General features: G+C 44.7%; 1 protein-coding gene across 1 annotated transcript; it reads right to left on the reverse strand.

The window, feature by feature from the left end:
• Positions 1-2,115: 2,115 nt before the first annotated feature.
• On the reverse strand, positions 2,116-6,254 carry IL6 (interleukin 6). Its single transcript, XM_061197699.1, has 5 exons — positions 6,190-6,254; positions 5,846-6,021; positions 4,635-4,748; positions 3,650-3,796; positions 2,116-2,351 (listed from the first exon to the last, which is right to left on the reverse strand). Exons 1-5 carry the CDS (start codon positions 6,206-6,208, stop codon positions 2,181-2,183), a joined length of 627 nt encoding a protein of 208 aa, XP_061053682.1. The 5' UTR covers positions 6,209-6,254; the 3' UTR covers positions 2,116-2,180.
• Between the last annotated feature and the right edge of the window lie 13,264 nt (positions 6,255-19,518).

The following is a 19,518-nucleotide window of genomic DNA, read 5'->3' on the forward strand; positions in this document are numbered from 1 at the left end:
ATTAATATGGCTTCTGATGCTGTCGATGTTCTGGTCCCAGGCTCCCTCTCCATCCACTCTCAACTACCCTGCTTCTCATTCTTTATGCCCTGGACATAATGTACTTTTCATGGTCTCAACCATAGTGTGCTCTTTTTTGGTTCAAACCATTGCACATGCTGTTCCCTCGGACTGGAATTCTCTTCCCACCCATCTTGGCCTGGCTAACCCCACATATCTTTCACATCTCAGCCCAAACTTCTCTTCCTCAATTAAGCCTCCATGACTGCCCTCCCCAGGCTTAGTTAGGTCCGTCTGCTATTGGGGCCCCTACTATAGGTTCTCGGTGTGTCTCACATTTCTCTTTTGTAAACTTCATCACATTTACATCCTTTATTCAACGTCTGTCTTCCTGCCATAGCGTAAACAACACGAACAAACATGTCTACTTGTTCACCCATGCATCCCCAGCATCACCTGACTTATATATGGCGCTCCAAACATTCTCGTTTGAAGAATGGATGTGTTGGCTGACTGCTATTTCTCTTTGTTCTTTGATTTGGCTCTAATTTTGGGACGCCCGCTTGTGATGTATGGTTTCTAGAAATCAGAGTATGTGGTTCTTCTCTTGCTTGACGCCTCTCAGTTTTTGACCCCTGTGGACTTTCCCTTGCTCAGCAGAACTCCTCCCCTGGAGGAAGACATCCGTGGTGGTTAGGGTGGGGAAAGCTTTATTAGAAGACAGAACTTTTATATGGCTGGGGCTTAAAAGGGGAAATCTTTGCCAAATTCCCAGCATAGTGCTGATGTGGGACGGAGGGCCATGTGCACTGACTCAGATTGTCTCTCTCACCACCACTCTCAGCAGGGGTGAGAGGAGAAGGCAGACAGGGAATGTTGCTGGTGGGAAAGAAAATGGAGGGAGGTACACAGGCGCCGACTAGTCGCTGCCTCCTCTGGAAGGTCTTAGAATGTTTCTTCCCAAGTCTTGCTAGTTTTTCCTTAAGATAAAGATTCATAAGTGCACACAGTACTTGTAATATCCCCACTCATTGACCAACAGCATGTATCCTTAAGAACGGACGTGTCTTAGATTTGATTATTTATGTGTGGTTTCTTCATTCAGCAAGGGTTTATCGGGGCCTCCTATGTTCTGGGCCGTGGGCTCCGGTTGCAAAGATGAATACAATAGAGTCTGCCTTCTTGAGGAACCCCCATGCTGGCTGGAAAGAAAAATCAACCCATTTTAAGATGTGATACAATGTGGTCAGTGCTGTGATGGACAGGTCTGTGCAGTGTTTGAGGAACCCAGAGGAGAGAGGCGGAAATTCTAGTTATTATTTGGAAACTTGCACATTGCTGTGTTTTCTGCAAGTGGTTGCACCATGTTAAAGGCTTTTGATTGCATCTTTAAATGTATTCCATGTATCGTCTTGGGATTTTCTACATCATCTGTCAGTTCCCTGGGGGGTAGTGTGACCTAAAGGTTAAGAGTAGGGAGCCTGGAGGCAGGTAGACCTGGATTTCAAATCTGTGGTTTACCTTCCAGCTGGTGACTGAGGGAATCACTCTCCCACATCCAGAAAAAAGTATGCAAATGCAAGGATTAAATATGATACATGCAACACGTTTAGCTTGGCGCCTGACATTCAGTAGGTGTTCAATCATATCTTTCTCCAGGTGACTGCACCTTTTTTTTTAGTGGTGGTGGTAACGATAGAAACTAGTTTATACTAAGCTTCACAGGACACACAGAGGTTTAGTTGCTAATTTTTTTTAAAAAGGCCTTTATTGGTATAAAAACAACTTAAACATTATATAAATACAATATAAATATTTCTTTTAAAAATATGTATAAGTTAGCATTGTTTTTGAGGTAAGCCTACACATTCCAAGAAATGATCTGGCTCCGAAACAACAAGGATATTCAAGCCGCATAGCCATTTTTATGTTACTTTTTCAAAACAAGTACATAAAATATTTCAAGAGGCACTTCATAGAAATATAAATATCTATCACTTATATAAATTAACTCGATATAACATATTTAAATATCAATAAATTAAAAATAATTAAAATAGTGTCCTAACGCTCATACTTTTAGTTCTTCATAGAGAACAACATAAGTTATGTGCCCAGTGGACAGGTTTTTGACAAGAGGAGGGAATGCCCATGAACTACAGCAATCTTAGGTGCCCCAGCTACTTCATCCGAATAGCCCTCAGGCTGAACTGCAGGAAATTCTCAAGGCTTCGCAGGATGAGGATAATCTTTGTGTTCTTCATCCAGTCATCGTTCTGTGACTGCAGATTATTCATCAGGCTGGCATTTGTAGTTGGGTCAGGGGTGGTTACTTCATCTGGATTCTTTACCTGAAGGGAACAGAAAACAAAAGGAATTGTTTAAATACTGAACAAATCTTTTGCAGTGGAGAGATACTCTGGCCTGTGGGAAGATGTTCAAATTGGGGTGAAGGAGCGGATTGGGGCCACCTGCCTTGACTCGCCCAGATAGAGGGAGGTGCCTCTCCTCTGAGCCCACAGAGCTTAGGACCCGCTCACAGCAGCTGAGCTCTAATCTTTTTGCTGCTCTGTCTCCATTAGACCGTAAGCATTCCATGGGTAGCCACAGTATCTTACTTGTCTTCTGTTATCCTAAACAGTGCCTGGCGCATAGTCGGAATTCAATAGATAAATGAAGAACTTTTAGTTAAAGGCATTTTAATGGGTTCTTCAGGGAACTCTAGTACTTTTCTCTGGTTTTGCTCTCACCCATTCATCCCGCATCTGTTAAGAGTCCACTGCTCTGAGGGCGTGAAGAGGACTGGGCAGCACCTTTCAATGGACCCACTCACATGGAGCTAAGTAATTGTGGAAGGCCTTGCACCTCCAAGTGTGATCCTGGAGCACTGCAGCCTCAGCGTCACCAGAAGCTTGTTAGAAATGTGAGTCTCAGGTCTCACCCCAGACCTGCTGAATCAGACTCCGCATTGTAACAAGATCCTCCAGGAAGCTCGTGTGCACCTTAAAGTGGGAGAAGCCCTGGTTTAGGGCAACCCGGTTTAGGGCAACCTGGTTTAGCCCTGGTTTAGAAAAGGCAGAGGCAGGAGTAGCACCCATGTGCCTGCTTCTCCGTCCAGGGCCCTTCTCTTTGCGCTTTGGCTCATCCACAAATTGTGCCATCAGGCCTCCACCATGTGGCATTTGAATGGCTAGCTGGTAGTGACCAAAGCTCTTGGTACCTGCTCTTTCGGCCTTTAGCCATTTCTCTGCATTAACTCTTTGGCAAAAGAGTAAGGGAAAGGAGTTGAAACTACCATAATAACACGAATGTCAACTGGCAATATTAAAATAATTTTTGTGCTCTTTGTTCTGTTCTGGGGATCACTGTGTGAGGTTGAATGTGCTTCCTTCTGCCTCTACAGGTATTTTTTTCTTATTTCTTAAGCTTTTCAAAGTTGATGTTAAAACCCTCCCCATTTAACAGAGTTTTAAATACAGTCATTGATGTCTTTTGCAGAAGAGAGCAAAAAGAAAAAGTTTTAACTATCAGGAAATATTTCTCAGATCCTTTCCTTCACACACGGCCATCTCTTTTGAACTGGCTCTGCACTGCCGAGTTGTCTAGGCTGCTTTCTTTGAGCCAAGTGAGGGGATGAGAAGACACCCACCTTTTGCCTCAGGATCTGGACCAGTGCTTTGATACTAATCTGCACAGCCTCGATGCTTCCCTTATCGCCCTCATACTCATTCTGGAGGTAGTCCAGGTATATCTGATACTCCAGAAGACCGGTGGTGACTCTCATCAAGCAAGTCTCCTAAGAGGAAAGATGGTGGGAAAATTGGTTATTGCTAGGAAGACATAATCGATTTTAAAAGTTAAAATTGCTCTAATTCAATAACTTCTCCATCTGCCCCTCCAGGGAACTTCAAGTACTTCTTAAGCATCATGTCTTGAGACATGATGCTGAAGCTGCAGTGCTCCAGGATCACACTTGGATGCTCAAAGCATCATGTCTCATGTTTTGAGACCTGTTGTTTAAGGACAGCATCAGCTGCCCCATTTAAAATATCTGGACAGTGAGAGGCACTGCTTCATTTTCCCCAAAGCCCAGTAGATGCTAGATTGTGGCAAGGGGCCTTCCTCTGATTCTCTCTATAATGCTCTTCCCTCTGGCTGCACTCCTGCCCTTGTCAATGTCAGGCAGAAAGCTCCTTTTATGAAATAAAAGGGCTGAAACATCCTTTTATGAAATAATCAGAAGTCAGTGGAGGTTATGTTACTGTCTGGCAGGAGAAGGGTACAGAGAATGACCTCAGCAGGGAGGGCAGGCCTGGATCCTGCCAAGGGCAGCCAAAGAGGAGAAAGGTCCCTGGACCAACTTACCCAGGATGAACTAGCTAAACCTGTGGGGTTTCCTAACATTTGACTGTTGTGAAAATTCCAGCACAGAGGGGCTATCTCTGACCAAGTCGTTCAAAACTAAGTTGCCTTTAATAGCGTTTAAGTTGGCCTCCTCATGAGGTTTACATGATGCGCTTCACATTTATCCCCTTCTTTATTGCCTGCCTGGTCTATATGTATACAGACACTGCATGCAAGAGGGAGAACTTTTTACTAAGGAGTAGCTAAAAGTGAATGTATTGCGTTCGTACCTGATTGAACCCAGATTGGAAGCATCCGTCTTTTTCTGCCATTTTTGGAAGGTTCAGGTTGTTTTCTGCCAGTGCCTCCTTGCTGTTTTCACACTTGTCATACTTCTCACACATCTGGGAAAGAATATCAGAACCGTTATCGTATAAGTGCCACTAAAGCAAACACCACTAGAGGGCTGATGCCCTCTGGCCCTCATGTCCAGGAAGTTCTCTAAGAAAAGTGAAGTCACAATCCATTAGCCTCCAGGCAAGCAAGGTCTACAGGAGATGAGCACACTTGGGTTCAATTCTAGCCTCACCTGTGACTTCACGTTTATGACCTATTCCAAGTCTCAGTGTCCCTATCTCTCCAAGTTGGGGATAATGAAATACCTCCCCTGTAAGTTTATTGTGAGGATAAGACATAATGTTTATATAAAGTGCCTGGCACATAGTAGGTACTTAATAAATAACAGGAATTTTGATGATAATTGGGTGAATATAATTTGAGCCATAGAATGTCCCAGCTGGAAGGACCTTTCAGATCATCTAGTCCAATTCCCTAATTTTACAGATGGGGCCCAGAGGTGGTAGAGAATTTGCCCAAGATCACAAAGCTTGTTCAGCAGAACCAGAACTAGATTTGGGGCTCCCAATCCCCTCTCCAGTATTCTTTCCTTTCTACCAAAGCAGAGCCAAACTACCTTACATTTAAAGCTTGGGAGCTGCTTTAACGTACCTACGATTTTGCCACTTCATTGGGCTATCAGGTATGCATTTTATATGCCAGAATGACTTTGGGGAATCCCTAACCACTGAGCTGGCGTCACCTAAAAGAACTGTGACTGTCCTGAGAAGCTGAACAGTCATTTCAGGTGGTGATTTTTAATCCTCCCAAAGCCCGAAACATGAAAAAGATTGACAGACCTTATTGTTTGGTTATGGAAAAGGAAATCCTGAGAGGCAGTGTGACCTTCAGCTCACACCAAGTATGGAGCTGAGAATGGGCCAGGGAGCATGGATCCCAGCCCCACTGTAGATTCTCCAAGAGGAAAAGGAACTACCTGGGACCAGCAGCAGAGGAGAAATTATAGGACACAGTCTGCCCCTTTGGCTTCAAATCTAAATTGCCTCCAAACCCAGCAAAGACCTCCCAGTGCAGGAGCCCCCATCCACATCCAAGGATAGATGCCCACACAGGCCCTCCATCGCCCTCAGGCGAGCCTACCTACCTCCTTTCTCATTGCAGAGATTTTGCCGAGGATGTACTTAATGAGAGCTTCAGTTTTGTCTGGAGAGGTGAGGAGTAGTCTGTCTGAAGTGGTATCATCTTTGAAATCTTCTCCCAGGGGTCCCGGGGTAGGGAAAGCAGTAGTCATCACCAGGAGCAGCCCCAGGGAGAAGGCGACTGTGCCGGAGGGAAGGGAGAGCAGCCAGTGAGCAGACCGCACCGCTGGGGGAGCTGTGCTTCTGGCTGCTGGCCGCCCGCCAGCCCTCACGGCAGCAGATACACACCGCCTCCCTGGCCCAGCACGGCTGCCAGCCAGTTCCAGGGTGAGGGATTTCCTTCACTTACTTGTGGAGAGGGAGTTCATAGCTGGGTTCCTGGAGGGCAAATGGAGCTCTCTTTCGTTCCTGGTGGGCTCGAGGGCAGACTGAACCTCAGACATCCCCGGTCTCATATTTATTGGGGGTTGAAACTCTAATATTGAGACTCATGGGAAAATCCCACATTTGATAAATCTTTGTTGGAGGATGGGGGTGGGACCAGAGCGGGTGGGGCTGATTGGAAACCTTATTAAGATTGTGCAACGTGACGTCCTTTAGCATCACAGGAATCACAACCAGGGGAAAAAAGTCATTACCAAGGCTAGTCCTCAGAAGCTGGATCACTCTTCCTTTACTTTGTTTTTTTTTTTTTCTTTTAGTGACTCAGCACATTGGCATGTCTTGAGAAGGAAAGTAAAGCTGAAATCATGCACGAAGTTTTGTGGCGGGGTGGGGGTGGGGGGGTGCTGACTATGGTTAAAAAATACTTTAATTACCAGATTAACTGGCTGGGATTTAGTATTCCAGTTTATTGGTATTTGTAAAAAACCTGAGATGAGTTTCCTCAGACCACCCCACAGCCCACCGGCCTGGGGTTACAAATAAGATACTGCGAGCCCTCTGCAGTACTTTTTTTTCCGGGCTCTCGCCGTGACCAGCTGTTGCAGAACCGCCTGACTGCCCCCAGATCTCGTGCACTACTCGCTAGGAGTCTCCAGGTGCAGTGTGGGTGCATACGTAAATGACTCCTTTTTGCCACCACGTGGCATCTGCCGTCTTCCTCCTCACCTGCTCCAGCTCCCTTTGGCCAGGTCAGCGATAGCCCTGCTCACTCCCCAGTGGCCTTTTGGGGATCCTCCCCATGAAGACTTTGATCTCTGTGCCATGGGGGTTGTCTTGTAGTGTCGGTGCTGTCCCCTCCGCTGGTGACAGGGTGATCCTGCTCCCATGGGGAGCCCCGAGGACCCTGGGCGGGTTCTGGGTCTGTTGGAGTCCTCAATTTACTGACACACACACTGGGTTCAGGGCAGAAGTGGGGAGAATACTACTCACCTCTTTGATGGGATGTCAAAGGAGGACCTTGTGGCATTTTCTGGATCTTGTGTTCATAGCACCCCTCTGCTGTATGACTTGATTTGAATCCAGAAGCGGCTGAGAAGAATCTACTTGTAGAACAGGGTTCTAGGTTCGGAATCAGGCTTCCCCTCCAATGCCTCAGCCTTCCAATTTGGGTTGAACTTGTACGGGCTTCCTCGGTCCTTACAAGAGGGTCCTTGGTTTCATGCAAATGGACTCTATACCAGGGTGCCCCACCAGTCTCCGGAACACCCAGACAGCTCGCTCAGAAGATTGGTTCCAGGCTGAGACCAGGACCCTTGTATGGCACCAAAAAAAAAAAAAAAAAAAATTTTTTTTTTTTTGTTTACAAAACACAGTGTTAACATCACAATCAGCTTCTTTGCTTTGCAAAGAGGATCTTGTCAGGATTGCTAAAACAAGGACCTCAGCCAGGGTATTTAAAATATGAATCGATTTACTCAAGTTTTGTTTTGCGCACAACATGTTGGGACCTGCCTGTTGGGGAAAGTGAGGTCATTCATTCTTTCCCTGACTTTCTAAATGGAGAGGCAGGTCCTGCGGTGGTGGTAGCAGGGTTTTGAGTTTGAAAATGAAAATGGGAGAGGTTGGCTGAATGGTTTCGCTTTTAGTGCTCTTGGGTCTTGAGCAACTCGGACACCCGCATCCAAGCCTCCTGCACTGAACGAAGCCACCTCTCTGGCTCCCCTGCCATGCATGTGCTAGGCCTCTGTAGTGTGGGATTGCTTGTTCTCACTTTTCTATTTTTTAGAAAATACGACTCAGTAAATTTCAAAGACCTAGCGACTCAACAACATACAGATTTTTCTTTTCAGTTAAAAGTTTTAAAAATAGGAAGTACATGTGCTTGATAAAATGTTTGAACAGAACATCAGGGCATACAGGAAAAAGTAAGTCTCCTTCCTTTCCAGCTCCTCTCCCCAGAGGTAGCACCTGACCCACGGTGTTTTCAGCTAAATCCTGTTACCCTAATCTGGGTAAGGTTTTCTTGGCTACCTAGGTACTCACCTCTGTATTTACATTATTGGTTTATATATTGTGTAGACATACACACACTTGTGCACAAAGATATACACACTATAATTTCCCATTGTCTAGATGCCACCTAGGCGACTCCCTATGGGCAGGCACATGGCAGAGCACGGGCTCTTGAGTTCACACAGTTTGGGTTTAAAGCCCAGCTCTGCCACTTGCTGTTTGACCCTGGCTAAGAAACCCCAAGGATCTGTGCCCTTGGTTGCTCACCTATAAAACTGGGATAATAACAGTTCTTCCCATATTGCTGTGGTGAAGACTGAGATGAAGTGTGAAAGATCCCTGGAGCATAGTAATCCTGCAATTAACACTTGCTCTTCGTTACATTCCTAGGCTTGGGGTCTCTGCCTTGGAGAAAACTCTTCCAGCTCAGCTCTGTCAGGCAGTCCACGTGGAGTCTTGCTTATGAATGAGCCAGACTACTATGGCAGTGGTCAGCTGGTCTCCCAGTCTTTTTTCCTCTGAAGAAAGGAGACTCCATGTTTTGTTGAAAGTTAAGTGGAAGATGAAGAAAAAAGAAGTGATTTCCTCTCTCTCTCTCTTTTTTTTTAAAGAACATTAAGACCCCCAAACCTGGTCTCTCAATTTAGATAATGAGCCCAGCTTGTGTCTTGCTGCTACACTGTTTTCAAGGCTTTCTGCTAAGTGTTTTTAATGACAGAAGCTCCCAGCCTTCCCTGTCCATGGTCATCATCGTTATTCAAAATTTTGAACGTGGCCTTTGAGTGTGAGGGGGCCTGACTTAATCCCAGATCTTGTGCTCTGGCAACCAGGAAAGGGCAAATTGTGTGAGGGTAGGAATGCATGTGTGTGGGGAGATTGGAGGACACTGCCACCACCTTGCACATTGCTTGCATCTAGGGTCTTTATTAGTATCCTGGCCTTGGGCTGGCATTTGCTTATGGGAGAAAAGGGCTCTCCTTTGCTCCAAAGCATTAATGCAGCATCTGTAGCTCCACCATGATAGCTTCCTTCTTTTGGATCTCAGTGGATTTTCCTCTTGGAGAGCTCATCCCTCATATTTTAATATGTACAAATGGCCAGGAAAGGCCATGCTGTCAGCTTGATTAACTAATAACCTCAACTACTGGATTGCACCATCAGTAATTTGAAGTGACTACCAGCTGAGACCAAGAGAGGCCTGACAAATGGGAGTATCTGGGGAGGAAGAAGGAAAAGCAAGGTAGCTTTGCTTCCTCTACCCTTATCTGGGGCTGGCTGGTCCTGTCTGTGCTCCTTAGAATTACTGCCCATGACTGCCCTCCTACATGTTGTGGAGTCCAGTTCAGAGAGTCCGTCACTGCATTCGAGGTGAAGGGGAAAAAGTAACTTCCAATTAGTGTTAAGCTCTCAGAAGAAGAGGTGATGTCCACATCTCATAGGTTAAAATGTGGGGTTGCACTCCTCTGTCTTTATTCCGGTGGGTAGGGGTGGGTTGGTTCTGCGATTTAGCAGGAGGGAGTATCCCAAGAAAAAAGAGAAGTCACCGGGTGCTAGGGAACTTGCAGTTGCTGTCAGAATGTTGTTTTACTTGTCACTAAGTCATAAGAAGTCTATAAACTGAAACAGTGGGTTATTTAACAGCTCCTTCCGGGACTGAGTCCTACTCAGCAGATATCAGCCAGGCCTGTAAGGCTCTGGGAAATGTCTTTGCTTTGAGAAAAGTGGTTGTATTACTTGGAGAGAGAATATTAGGGACATGCGGTATGTCTGTTTGGAAAGGGCTGGCTGCTCTTGGAGGGCAGCCAGGCCTGGAGACCAAAGCTCTGGGCAGTTCCCAGGCTGGCCCAGTCTCAGCCCCGGCCCTCACAACCTCAGCTCTGATGTCCTTTTGTAGTTCCCAGAGACTTCTTGGTCTGGCCTCAGCTTTTTGGAGGGCAAAGGTGTGCTGGGGTTGGGTGTAGCTCTCCCTCTGTTAGGAAGGGGCATGACTGCTGTGCTGGGATTCTGATCCACAACTGTGCAGGGAGGTCATCTGTCCTGTGCCCTCGTTGTTTTGCTATGTGCTGAGTTACCGTCTCCTGCTGAAGTGGAAAATCCCATGCATTTTAGGAGGGAAGTGGCTTCTCCTGGGACAACAGTGTAGACTCCCCTTCCTTGGGGACCAGCCCTCTCCCCAGGTCCCCTTTCCTCTGGTCTCCAGGCCTGGAAGAGAGTGCCCAAGAAGCTGGGTTGGTGATGCCATCTTACTTGGCTGATCCTGAAGGAACCCCACCGCCCTGCGTGGCAGGGCTGGGGAGGTTCCCTCTGGCTGAGTTTCAGTGCTTTATCTCTTTTCTATCTGTGGGGTAGGCCTTCTCTGTTGGTGGCTGCTGGTTCTGCTTTACAGTTAGGAAACTTCAACTTATCAGCAAGGAGCACTGAGTTAATTTATTCTGAGTCATTTGAACCATCTTTGGTTTCTCCAAAGGTCTCAGTTCTCTTGAGTTCAGTGTCATAGACAGAAACTAAGCATGCAAAACCACTGGCTGGTTCCTTCCACTCTTTTTTCCTCAAAATTAAGGTACTAATAACCCATTTGACAGCATCACAAGTAATGGTAAGACCAGGGGATTCTGCGGGCCTGGCTATGACATATTTTACCTCTCTTCCCTGCACTTTTGGCTACTTATTTGCAAAAAAAGAGAAGGTCTTTGTCTCTCTGAACTACACCTCATGGGTGTTCTCCTCAGCAAGCTGAATCCATGAAGGTAGGGAAAGTTTCTTTAGTCTTCATGGTGGAACAATTTCCATGATATGCTTTGGACATGTTGAACACTCTGTAACTGAGCCATTGGGGTTTATTATTCCTGAAGGAAGGTCCACATGGATTGATTAAAAATATTGCAGAAGAAGTCAGATCCAGGTAAGCAGGTCAAAGAATCACAGGTAATTTCTTCAAGCTATTGAGTTCTATGTACCTACGTATAGCTGTGAGTAAATGTAGTGCAGAGTCCTTGACCTGCAGACAATAGCCACAGCTCCAGGGGGTGCTGTCCTCACTGTGGCCTTAGAGAGGCCTTGGGACTCAGGAAGCTGGGCTTGTGGTCTGCTATCACTTTGGTCTGCCAGGCCTGTAGCTCCCCCTGTGCTGTGGGGGTCTCCACAGTGGTCTGTATCTGAGCACAAGTATTGTGTCTCTCAAGGGCTCCGTGGGATGATGGCCCACTCTGGAGGTCATGTTTCTTATGTGCTACTTTCCTGTGGGTGAGAGGTGGTGACAGGAGGAAAGGCATGATCTACTATACTTGTTTGCTTGGCGAGTGATCAGGATGGAAATGGTGTTCTCCACTCTGGCATTTGAAACTGTATTTTGGTGATACTTTTCTTGGGAGGTGATGAACTTTTAGAAAGGAAGACTGCATCCCCAGAGGTTTGTTTGGAGTCTCGGTACTTAAGCAATTGCTGCTAACTGCCTCAGATTCTCTTGTCCAAGGACAATCAGCAAAGAGGCTGTAATATATATTCCTTTCTCTGTGTTAAATTTGTTCACTGTGGCCCCGGTTAGGTGTCAGAAGAGATTTAGGTTCTGGCCTTTTTCCATCTGATACTGCGCGGCCACTCTGTTGGCCAGATGTGTAAAGATCCCTCTGGCCTTCCTGGCTTGTCTTAGATTGCAGGATTCAAAAGGAACTTGGGGCTTTTTGCTACCAGCAAAATCCTTTGGCCAACTGGAGGATCTGGGGCAGAGTACTCTCCCAGCTCAGGGCTCCATTAGAGAGATTTCTGTAAATTCCCTCCTCGCTCCAGCATTCTGTGATTCCGTGGATGTACATTAGCTATGCTTAATAATCCAGAGCCTACTCTTAATGGAACTATAGGAGTGGGAGACTCTAAATAAGAAATAGTTCTTGAAAGTCCAAAAGTCTGATGCTGTCTTCTAGTTCACACCCAAAGACCTGTTGTGGTTGGTTGGGGTGCCACCCATTTTGACATGCCCTGGATCTTGGTGGCCTCAGGCAGACTAAACTGATTTGGAAGACGCCAAAGCCCAGACATATCAATGCAAGGAGGTAGCAGATTTCTTAGTTATCATATAAGCAGGAACAGATCAATATTTTAAAATTTAACTTAAAAAAATTTTATTTATTTCGTTGTGCCGGGTCTTAGTTGCAGCAGGCGGGCTCCTTAGTTGTGGCTCCAGGGCTTCTTAGTTGTGGCATGCAAACTCTTAGTTGTGGCACGCATGTGGGATCTAGTTCCCTGACCAGGGGTCGAACCCTGGCCCTCTGCATTGGGAGCGTGGAGTCTTATCCACTGCGCCACCAGGGAAATCCCAATTTAATTGTTTTTAACTTAAAAAAAATTACCCAAGTAATACATGTTCAATGTAGAAAATTGAGAAAATAGAGTTAGGCCAAAAAAAATTGCGCAATAATCTTATCACCCAGGGGTAATCATTGATTATGCTGTAATCACTCTGGTCATTTATACATTGATAGTTATACATCTATCAATGTATGGGAAATAGAAAAATACCATACATAGTGTTTTATAACCTGCTTTTCTTTTTTTATACTGCTTTGAATGCATAACATTCTGGGTTATTCTCTGAGTAGAGATGATGTAAACAATGGCTACAGCTAAACCAGTCAGAATTGAGAAGGGAAACATCAAGTGAGGTTTATTGATGACTGCTGCAGATGCACACTGTTGCCTGTTCCCTGGAAAAAGAGTTCATATCTTAATGGGGATAAGATGTATTTAAAACATTCACTGAGTTTCCCAGGGGGTTAACTTATCAATTGTTTGTGGAGTAGCATAATCTGTAAATCAGTAAGTCGTGCTGATTATTTGGCATCATGAAAGTGAAATTTGCAGTTCAACTGATGCTTGCTTTTCATCTGGTTCTGGTAATTTGACATAGGCAAGCTGCGGTTGGCCCTTGTGCAGGGCATCAATCAGTAGCTCATTGCTCTTGGTTTTAGGATGCCTGGGGAGTTGTCAAAGGTGATGGTGTCATCATCTCTTCTCATCTTGTGTGGCTCATTTCCCCGAGTACCTTGAGATTCCTTACAGGGGTCTGTTCTACAGAGAAAGAAAAATGTACATCTTGATAAGGAGTTTATAGTCTTGCAACATTTCTCCCCCTTCCAACTCCAGTTCTGGTTGTGTTTCTACCTATTGGGATTGTGTTGCTTGTGCAAAGAAACTGCATTTCCTGTGGGAGCTGAAATTTAGACCTACCGCAAAGAAGATGCCCTCCCTTGATGATGGTTGGGGGATGTGTTTGGGTAAGAGGTAGACAGCCCTGGTCTCTCCTGCGGCCTCTGAGATGCTGGAATTGGCTGCTACTGGGTATTTCAGCATGCCCTAACCCCAACCTCTGCTGCTGATTTCTTTAAAAATACAATCAGAAGCACCTATTTGGGAGAGTTTGGACATACAGGGTGATGTCCTAGGAGGACTCCTGGCCCTTGGATTCCATAACCACAGTATAGTTTTCCTTCTAAGGTATTTCAAGTAATTGAGGATTGACATGGTGGGGGGGGGTCAATCAGATATTTGTTGAATGCTAAGTACTGGCCTAGATGCTTTACACACATTAGTTCATTTAAATTCCACTCTATAGAACTGGCAATTATTAGCTTCATTTTATGGATGAGGAAACTGAAACTCAGAGACATTAAATGACATACCTGAGATCATGCAGGCTCCTGGAACTGTGAAGAAGCTTCCTGGTGTTTGGGAGAAGTAAAATGTGGTGGTTAGGTTAGGTGTAGTGTTGCCAGGTAAAATACAGGATGCCCAGATAAATTTCAGATATACGACAGATTATTTTTAAGTATGAATATATTCCAAGTATTGCATGGAACATACTTATGCTGTAAATGTATTCCTTGTTCATTTGAAATTCAGATTTAATTGGGCATCTTGTATTTTTATTGGTTAAGCCTAACAATCCTTGTTTGTAGACAATATTATGGAGGGTGGTTCTGAAAGCTAGAGGGAAGTGAAGGGAATAGGGAGCCAAGGAAGATAGTTTGAGGAGGGCAGTGACATAATGAAAGTGTTTAATCTTAATGAACAGGAAGAAGTCCCCAGGGGATTGGAGAGGGAAGGTGGGTTTGAAGGCTGTTGAGGAACCATCTCAGCGCAAGAACAGCATGGAGCCCAGGCAGAGGTGTGATGGTTCAGCCTCAAAGGAGCCAACTGTGCTCCTCTCCTCCTAACTCTGCCTTCAGTGATTCCTGTTGGTAGCTTTATATTAGACAGGGCAGTAGTGGTTACACTATGGAAATTGGCAAATGCTAGAAACCAGGGCCCCCAGAAAACTAGTTATTAAATATCTTCCAGCCCGCCTGTGGGCCTAAGGGGATAGAATGATATTTTAAAGGCCAAAATCAATGCAATCTAGAGACTGGTTATTATATGGGTACTATGTAGGAAGTATAGGGAAAGCATATAGCAAAGGTTATTTAAGCTTACATTTCAAAGGCAATTGGCCATAAAGCTTTTTAAGGAAAGAAATTGTTCTGGTCAAAGCATGCTGCTCCTATGTCCCCAGATGAAGGCTGCTGTATCTATAAACAAGTTGACACAGACTACAAGCTGAGTTTGGGAGAGTAAAGATGTGCACAGGGCAGAATGTTTGTTCTACAGAGTTAGATACCCTTATGTTTCCCCAGCCAGATACTGGCTCATGCCTTAGTGGATCAGGGCAGACCCTGAGCCAGGCTCTTGAGTCATGGCCAAGTTAGGGACTGAAGACTGGTCACTTTGAGAGAATTAGACACAGCAAGGCGGCAGCCCATGGGCTTAGAGGTCCCTGCTTTGTCACTGTTCCATCTCAACCAGAGCAGATGAATCAAGATTCTTGCTCTGGGGCATTTAGTGGACAGGATGAAGAAAGCCCTGAAGCATTCTTAGGGTCCCCAAAGATTGCTGCTTATGTCATAAGTTTTGCTCTTAACTACCAGAATCACAAGGAATCACTTCTACTGTTATTCTTGGCATTGCATCTTATTGTACTGCATCCTTCTTTTGATTCATCTCTGCTACAGTTCTGTTGCATATTTCTAGGACATTGCGTTAGGAAAACAAACAGTGCCATTAAATCCAACCCCTACTGCCTTCTAACAGAACCCGCCTGATGACTGGAACGTGTTGATACTTGACTGTGTCATAGCCAAACTTCAGAATATTGAGTAAAACATAAAATTCCCTGACAGAAACTTGGTTTCACTACCTGGCACAGCTCCCAGGCAGGTCACATTAGGCTCTAGGCTACAATTTTCCCTTTCTCTCCAAAGGATGTAAGTCTTTTCATAACAGTTTCAGTGCAGGGTAGAATGACATCTTGCGGATGCCATGACGTCTCTCTGTTCTGAACTTCCACTAAGACTCAGACCGTGCCTTGATCCTCCGGGAAGCCTTTGCTGACCCATTTCCAGGAATAGTGAGGGTTCTCCTCTGGGTTCTCCTGCAGTGTCATTTACTGTACTGATCAGTTTCCAGGCAGTGTCGTGATGGCACAGGCTCTGGAGCCAAACTGCCTGGGTTCAAATTACTGTTCTGTGTTCTACAAGCTGTGGTCAGCTGGGAAGTTATTGACCATCCAGGCTTCATTTTTCTCATTTACAAAACGTGGGGTAGAAATTGTACCTTCTGTTGTACAGTTGTTGGAACCTATGTAAAGTGCTTAGCACGCTGCCTGGCACATTAGAGGGGCCAGATAAACATTACTATTGCTTTCTCTGCAATTGACTGAGAATTTTTCTTCCTTCCTTCCTTCCTTCCTTCCTTCCTTCCTTCCTTCCTTCCTTCCTTTCTTTCTTTCTTTCTCCTTCCTTCCTCCCTCCCTCCCTCCCTCCCTCTCTTCCTCCCTCCCTTCCTCCCTCCCTCCCTCCCTCCCTTCCTTCCTTCCTTCTTTTCTTTCTTTTCATCTGCACCACGCGGTTTGCAGGATCTTAGTTCCCCGACCAGGAATGACTGAGAATTTCTTGAGGGCTTCATCTTTCAATGCCAGTGAATAGCACAGTTTTAAGCACTAGGTGCTCAGGGCTGATAAGTGAGTGAGAGGTGAGTTCTCCTTTCAAATGACTTGTCAAAAATAATCATCAAGTGTTTAGAAATAAAAAACAGTTTAATTTGTGAAATTTTCTTTGTAGGTGTGCTTTTTAAAAGTCATATAAAATATTGTGCTCACTTGATTTTTATTCTTTAAAAAATATTTATTATTTATTTATTTATTTAATTTACTTTTGGCTGTGTCGGGTCTTAGTTGCGGCACGCGGGATCTTCGTTGAGACATTGCAGCACGCAGGCTCTTCGTTATGGCGCGTGGGCTTCTCTTTAGTTGTGGCGTGTGGGTTTTCTCTTCTCTAGTTGTGGTGCACAGGCCCCAGGGTGCGTGGGCTCTGTGGGTGTGGCGTGTGGGTTCCAGAGTGCGTAGGCTCTGTACTTTGTAGCACGCAGGCTCTCTAGTTGAGGCGCGCGAGCTCAGTAGTTGTGGTGCGCCAGGTTAGTTGTGGTGCGCCAGGTTAGTTGCTCCACATCATGTGGGATCTTAGTTTTCTGACCAGGGATCGAACCTGCATCCCCTGCATTGTAAGACAGATTCTTTACCACTGGACCACCAGGGAAGACCCTCACTTGATTTTTAAATCAAAGACTATAGTACTTTAACCAATAATTTAAAAATATATATGGATGGATATTTGTTTCATATTGCAGGCAGTACTGTTTACTAAAAGAAGCATGGATTTCACAGACAGACTTGGTTTAAATCCCAGCCCCATCAGTTTACTGCTCACATGGTTTTGGGCAAAGCACTTCAGTTCCCTGTGCCTGAGTTTCCTCATTTGTAAACTGCAGCAAAGACAACTTTCCTTCTCACGGTGGTTGTGGGAATTAAATGAAGTCACACCCATAAAGCAGGGTTGTTGGTATATACTAAATTGTCAGCAGATGCTAATTTGTTGTTGTTGTTGTTGTTGTATTTAACAGAGGTGTGGCAAGGGAAAGAAGGGAAGAGAAGGGAAACAGAGACAAGGATCAAGGTAGACAAAGCACAAAGAAGGAAGACAGTGAAAAAAATAGAAATGGCCACCAGAAAATAAAGACAAATAAAGTGGCTTATAGATTTCACTTTGTTTTAAAATATTATATTTTTACTTTTTTTTTTTTTTTCCATGGGTAACACATAGCCATGGCATGAAATTCAAAAGGTTCCAAAGGATACTCAGTGAAAAAGAAGTCACTTCCACGCCACTTGAGCCAACTAGTTTACCTCTTTAGGGGTAACTACTTCTACTGGGTTTTTTTTGGTGATTCCTTCCAGAAATACTCCAAACATACACTGATAAACAAAACGTTCTTATTTCCCATGATCTTTTTTTTGGCCCTGCCGCGTGGTATGTGGGATCTTAGTTCCCCGACCAGGGATCAAACCCGCACCCCGTGTACTGGGAGCGTGGAGTCAACCACTGGACCGCCAGGGAAGTCCCAATATTTCCCATGATTTAATTTTATTCTTCTACGTATATGGCGGTGCACGGATGACAATGTTCTGCTCCTTGCTTTCTTTATTGAACGTGTTTTAGCAATCATTCTTTTGTGGTAGATACAGGCTGCCTCCTTCCTCTTAGCCCTCGTATTCCGTTTATTAACCAGTTCCCCACTGATGGAATTTTAGGTTGTTTCCAATCTTTGGTTATTACAGATAAAACTACAGTGAATAGTTTTGTTCATGCGTGATTTCACACATGTGAGTGTATAATGGGATAGTTTCCTAGAAATGGAGTTGGTTACTCAAAGGATATGGGCAATTTTGCTGGAGACACATAGAGGCTGTACCCATTTAACGCTCCCTCCAGCAAGGTGTGAGAACACCTGTTTCTCATACTCTTGTCAACACATGATGCTATCAGTCTTGATCTTTGCCAGACTGATGGGGGAAAAACATGTCTCAGTGTAGTTTTAATTTGCATCTCTCTTTTTCTTTTTTTAATAAATTTAATTTTTATTTATTTATTTATTTATTTTTGGGTGTGTTGGGTCTTCGTTTCTGTGCGAGGGCTTTATCTAGTTGCGGCAAGCGGGGGCCACTCCTCATTGCGGTGCGTGGGCCTCTCACTGTCGCGGCCTCTTGTTGCGGAGCACAGGCTCCAGACGCGCAGGCTCAGTAGTTGTGGCTCACGGGCCCATTTGCTCCGCGGCATGTGGGATCCTCCCAGACCAGGGCTCGAACCCGTGTCCCCTGCATTGGCAGGCAGACTCTCAACCACCGCGCCACCAGGGAAGCCCGGCATCTCTCTTATTATAAGTAAGATGGACCATCTGGAAAGCTATCTGAGAACCATTTTTATGTCATTTTCCACGAACTCTACGTTTATATCCTTTGTTTGATTTTCTGTTGGTTTTTGATCCTTTTCATATTGATTTGAAGGAGCTCTTGATATACTCCAAAAGGTAAGCTTCTGTTCTTCATGTGTATTTTTATTTTATAATTCATCTTTATATTAGTTTATAGTGCATTTTTCTTTTGCCATGCAGAAAATTTAGATTTTTATAGAGCAAACTTTATATCCTTTCTTTCTGTATTTTGTGACATATATAAAAAGGTTTAGTATACTCCAATTTCATAAGAGTATCTTTCTAAATTTTTCTCAAGTATCTTTAAGTAATAGGTTTTCAAAGTATTGAGCCAATACAGACTATGTTTGTCACATGACAAGATGAGCTATTCTTGTCCACACCCTGATGTAAATACAAATACACAGGAAAAATGTAGGTCTCTCTGGAAGGCGGAATAAGTGGTACTTTTTTCCCTCTTTGTACTTTGTTTTCCAGGTTATCTGCATTGGTCATGTACTACTTTGATATTCAGAAAGATCTGGAAGGCGGAATAAGTGGTACTTTTTTCCCTCTTTGTACTTTGTTTTCCAGGTTATCTGCATTGGTCATGTACTACTTTGATATTCAGAAAGATATTAGTTAAATGAAATTTACTTTTACCTCCTTTAGACTTCACTTAAGATACCCCTTGATTCCTGGATCTTTCAGAATGCTAGTAATGCTGCCTACTTTGCTTTGGAGATAGTCTGTCGGCTTCCACCCTGAACAGCTTTAGCCCCTAGTGACTTCCTTGTTGCCAAATCCAGTGAAAGCATTTTAGTCCTAATCTGACTTTCCCACTGGCATATCTGAAGCTCCTGCCATGCCTTCCTGCTTGGCGTTCCTCCCTCTGCTCTTCTTCACTCCTTCCTCCTTGTGTGGCTTTACTTACCCTTTCTTTCTGTTT

This window comes from Eubalaena glacialis, chromosome 8 (assembly GCF_028564815.1).
Source record: "Eubalaena glacialis isolate mEubGla1 chromosome 8, mEubGla1.1.hap2.+ XY, whole genome shotgun sequence".
NCBI classification, from domain to species: Eukaryota; Metazoa; Chordata; class Mammalia; order Artiodactyla; family Balaenidae; genus Eubalaena; species Eubalaena glacialis.

Coding starts and splice junctions, on each gene's coding strand:
- IL6 (XM_061197699.1), bottom strand. Junction 4,749..5,845: donor TCTCTGCAATGAGAAAGGAG/GTAGGTAGGCTC, acceptor ATTCTTTCCCAG/ATGTGTGAGAAGTATGACAA. Junction 2,352..3,649: donor TCCAGATCCTGAGGCAAAAG/GTGGGTGTCTTC, acceptor TGTTCCCTTCAG/GTAAAGAATCCAGATGAAGT.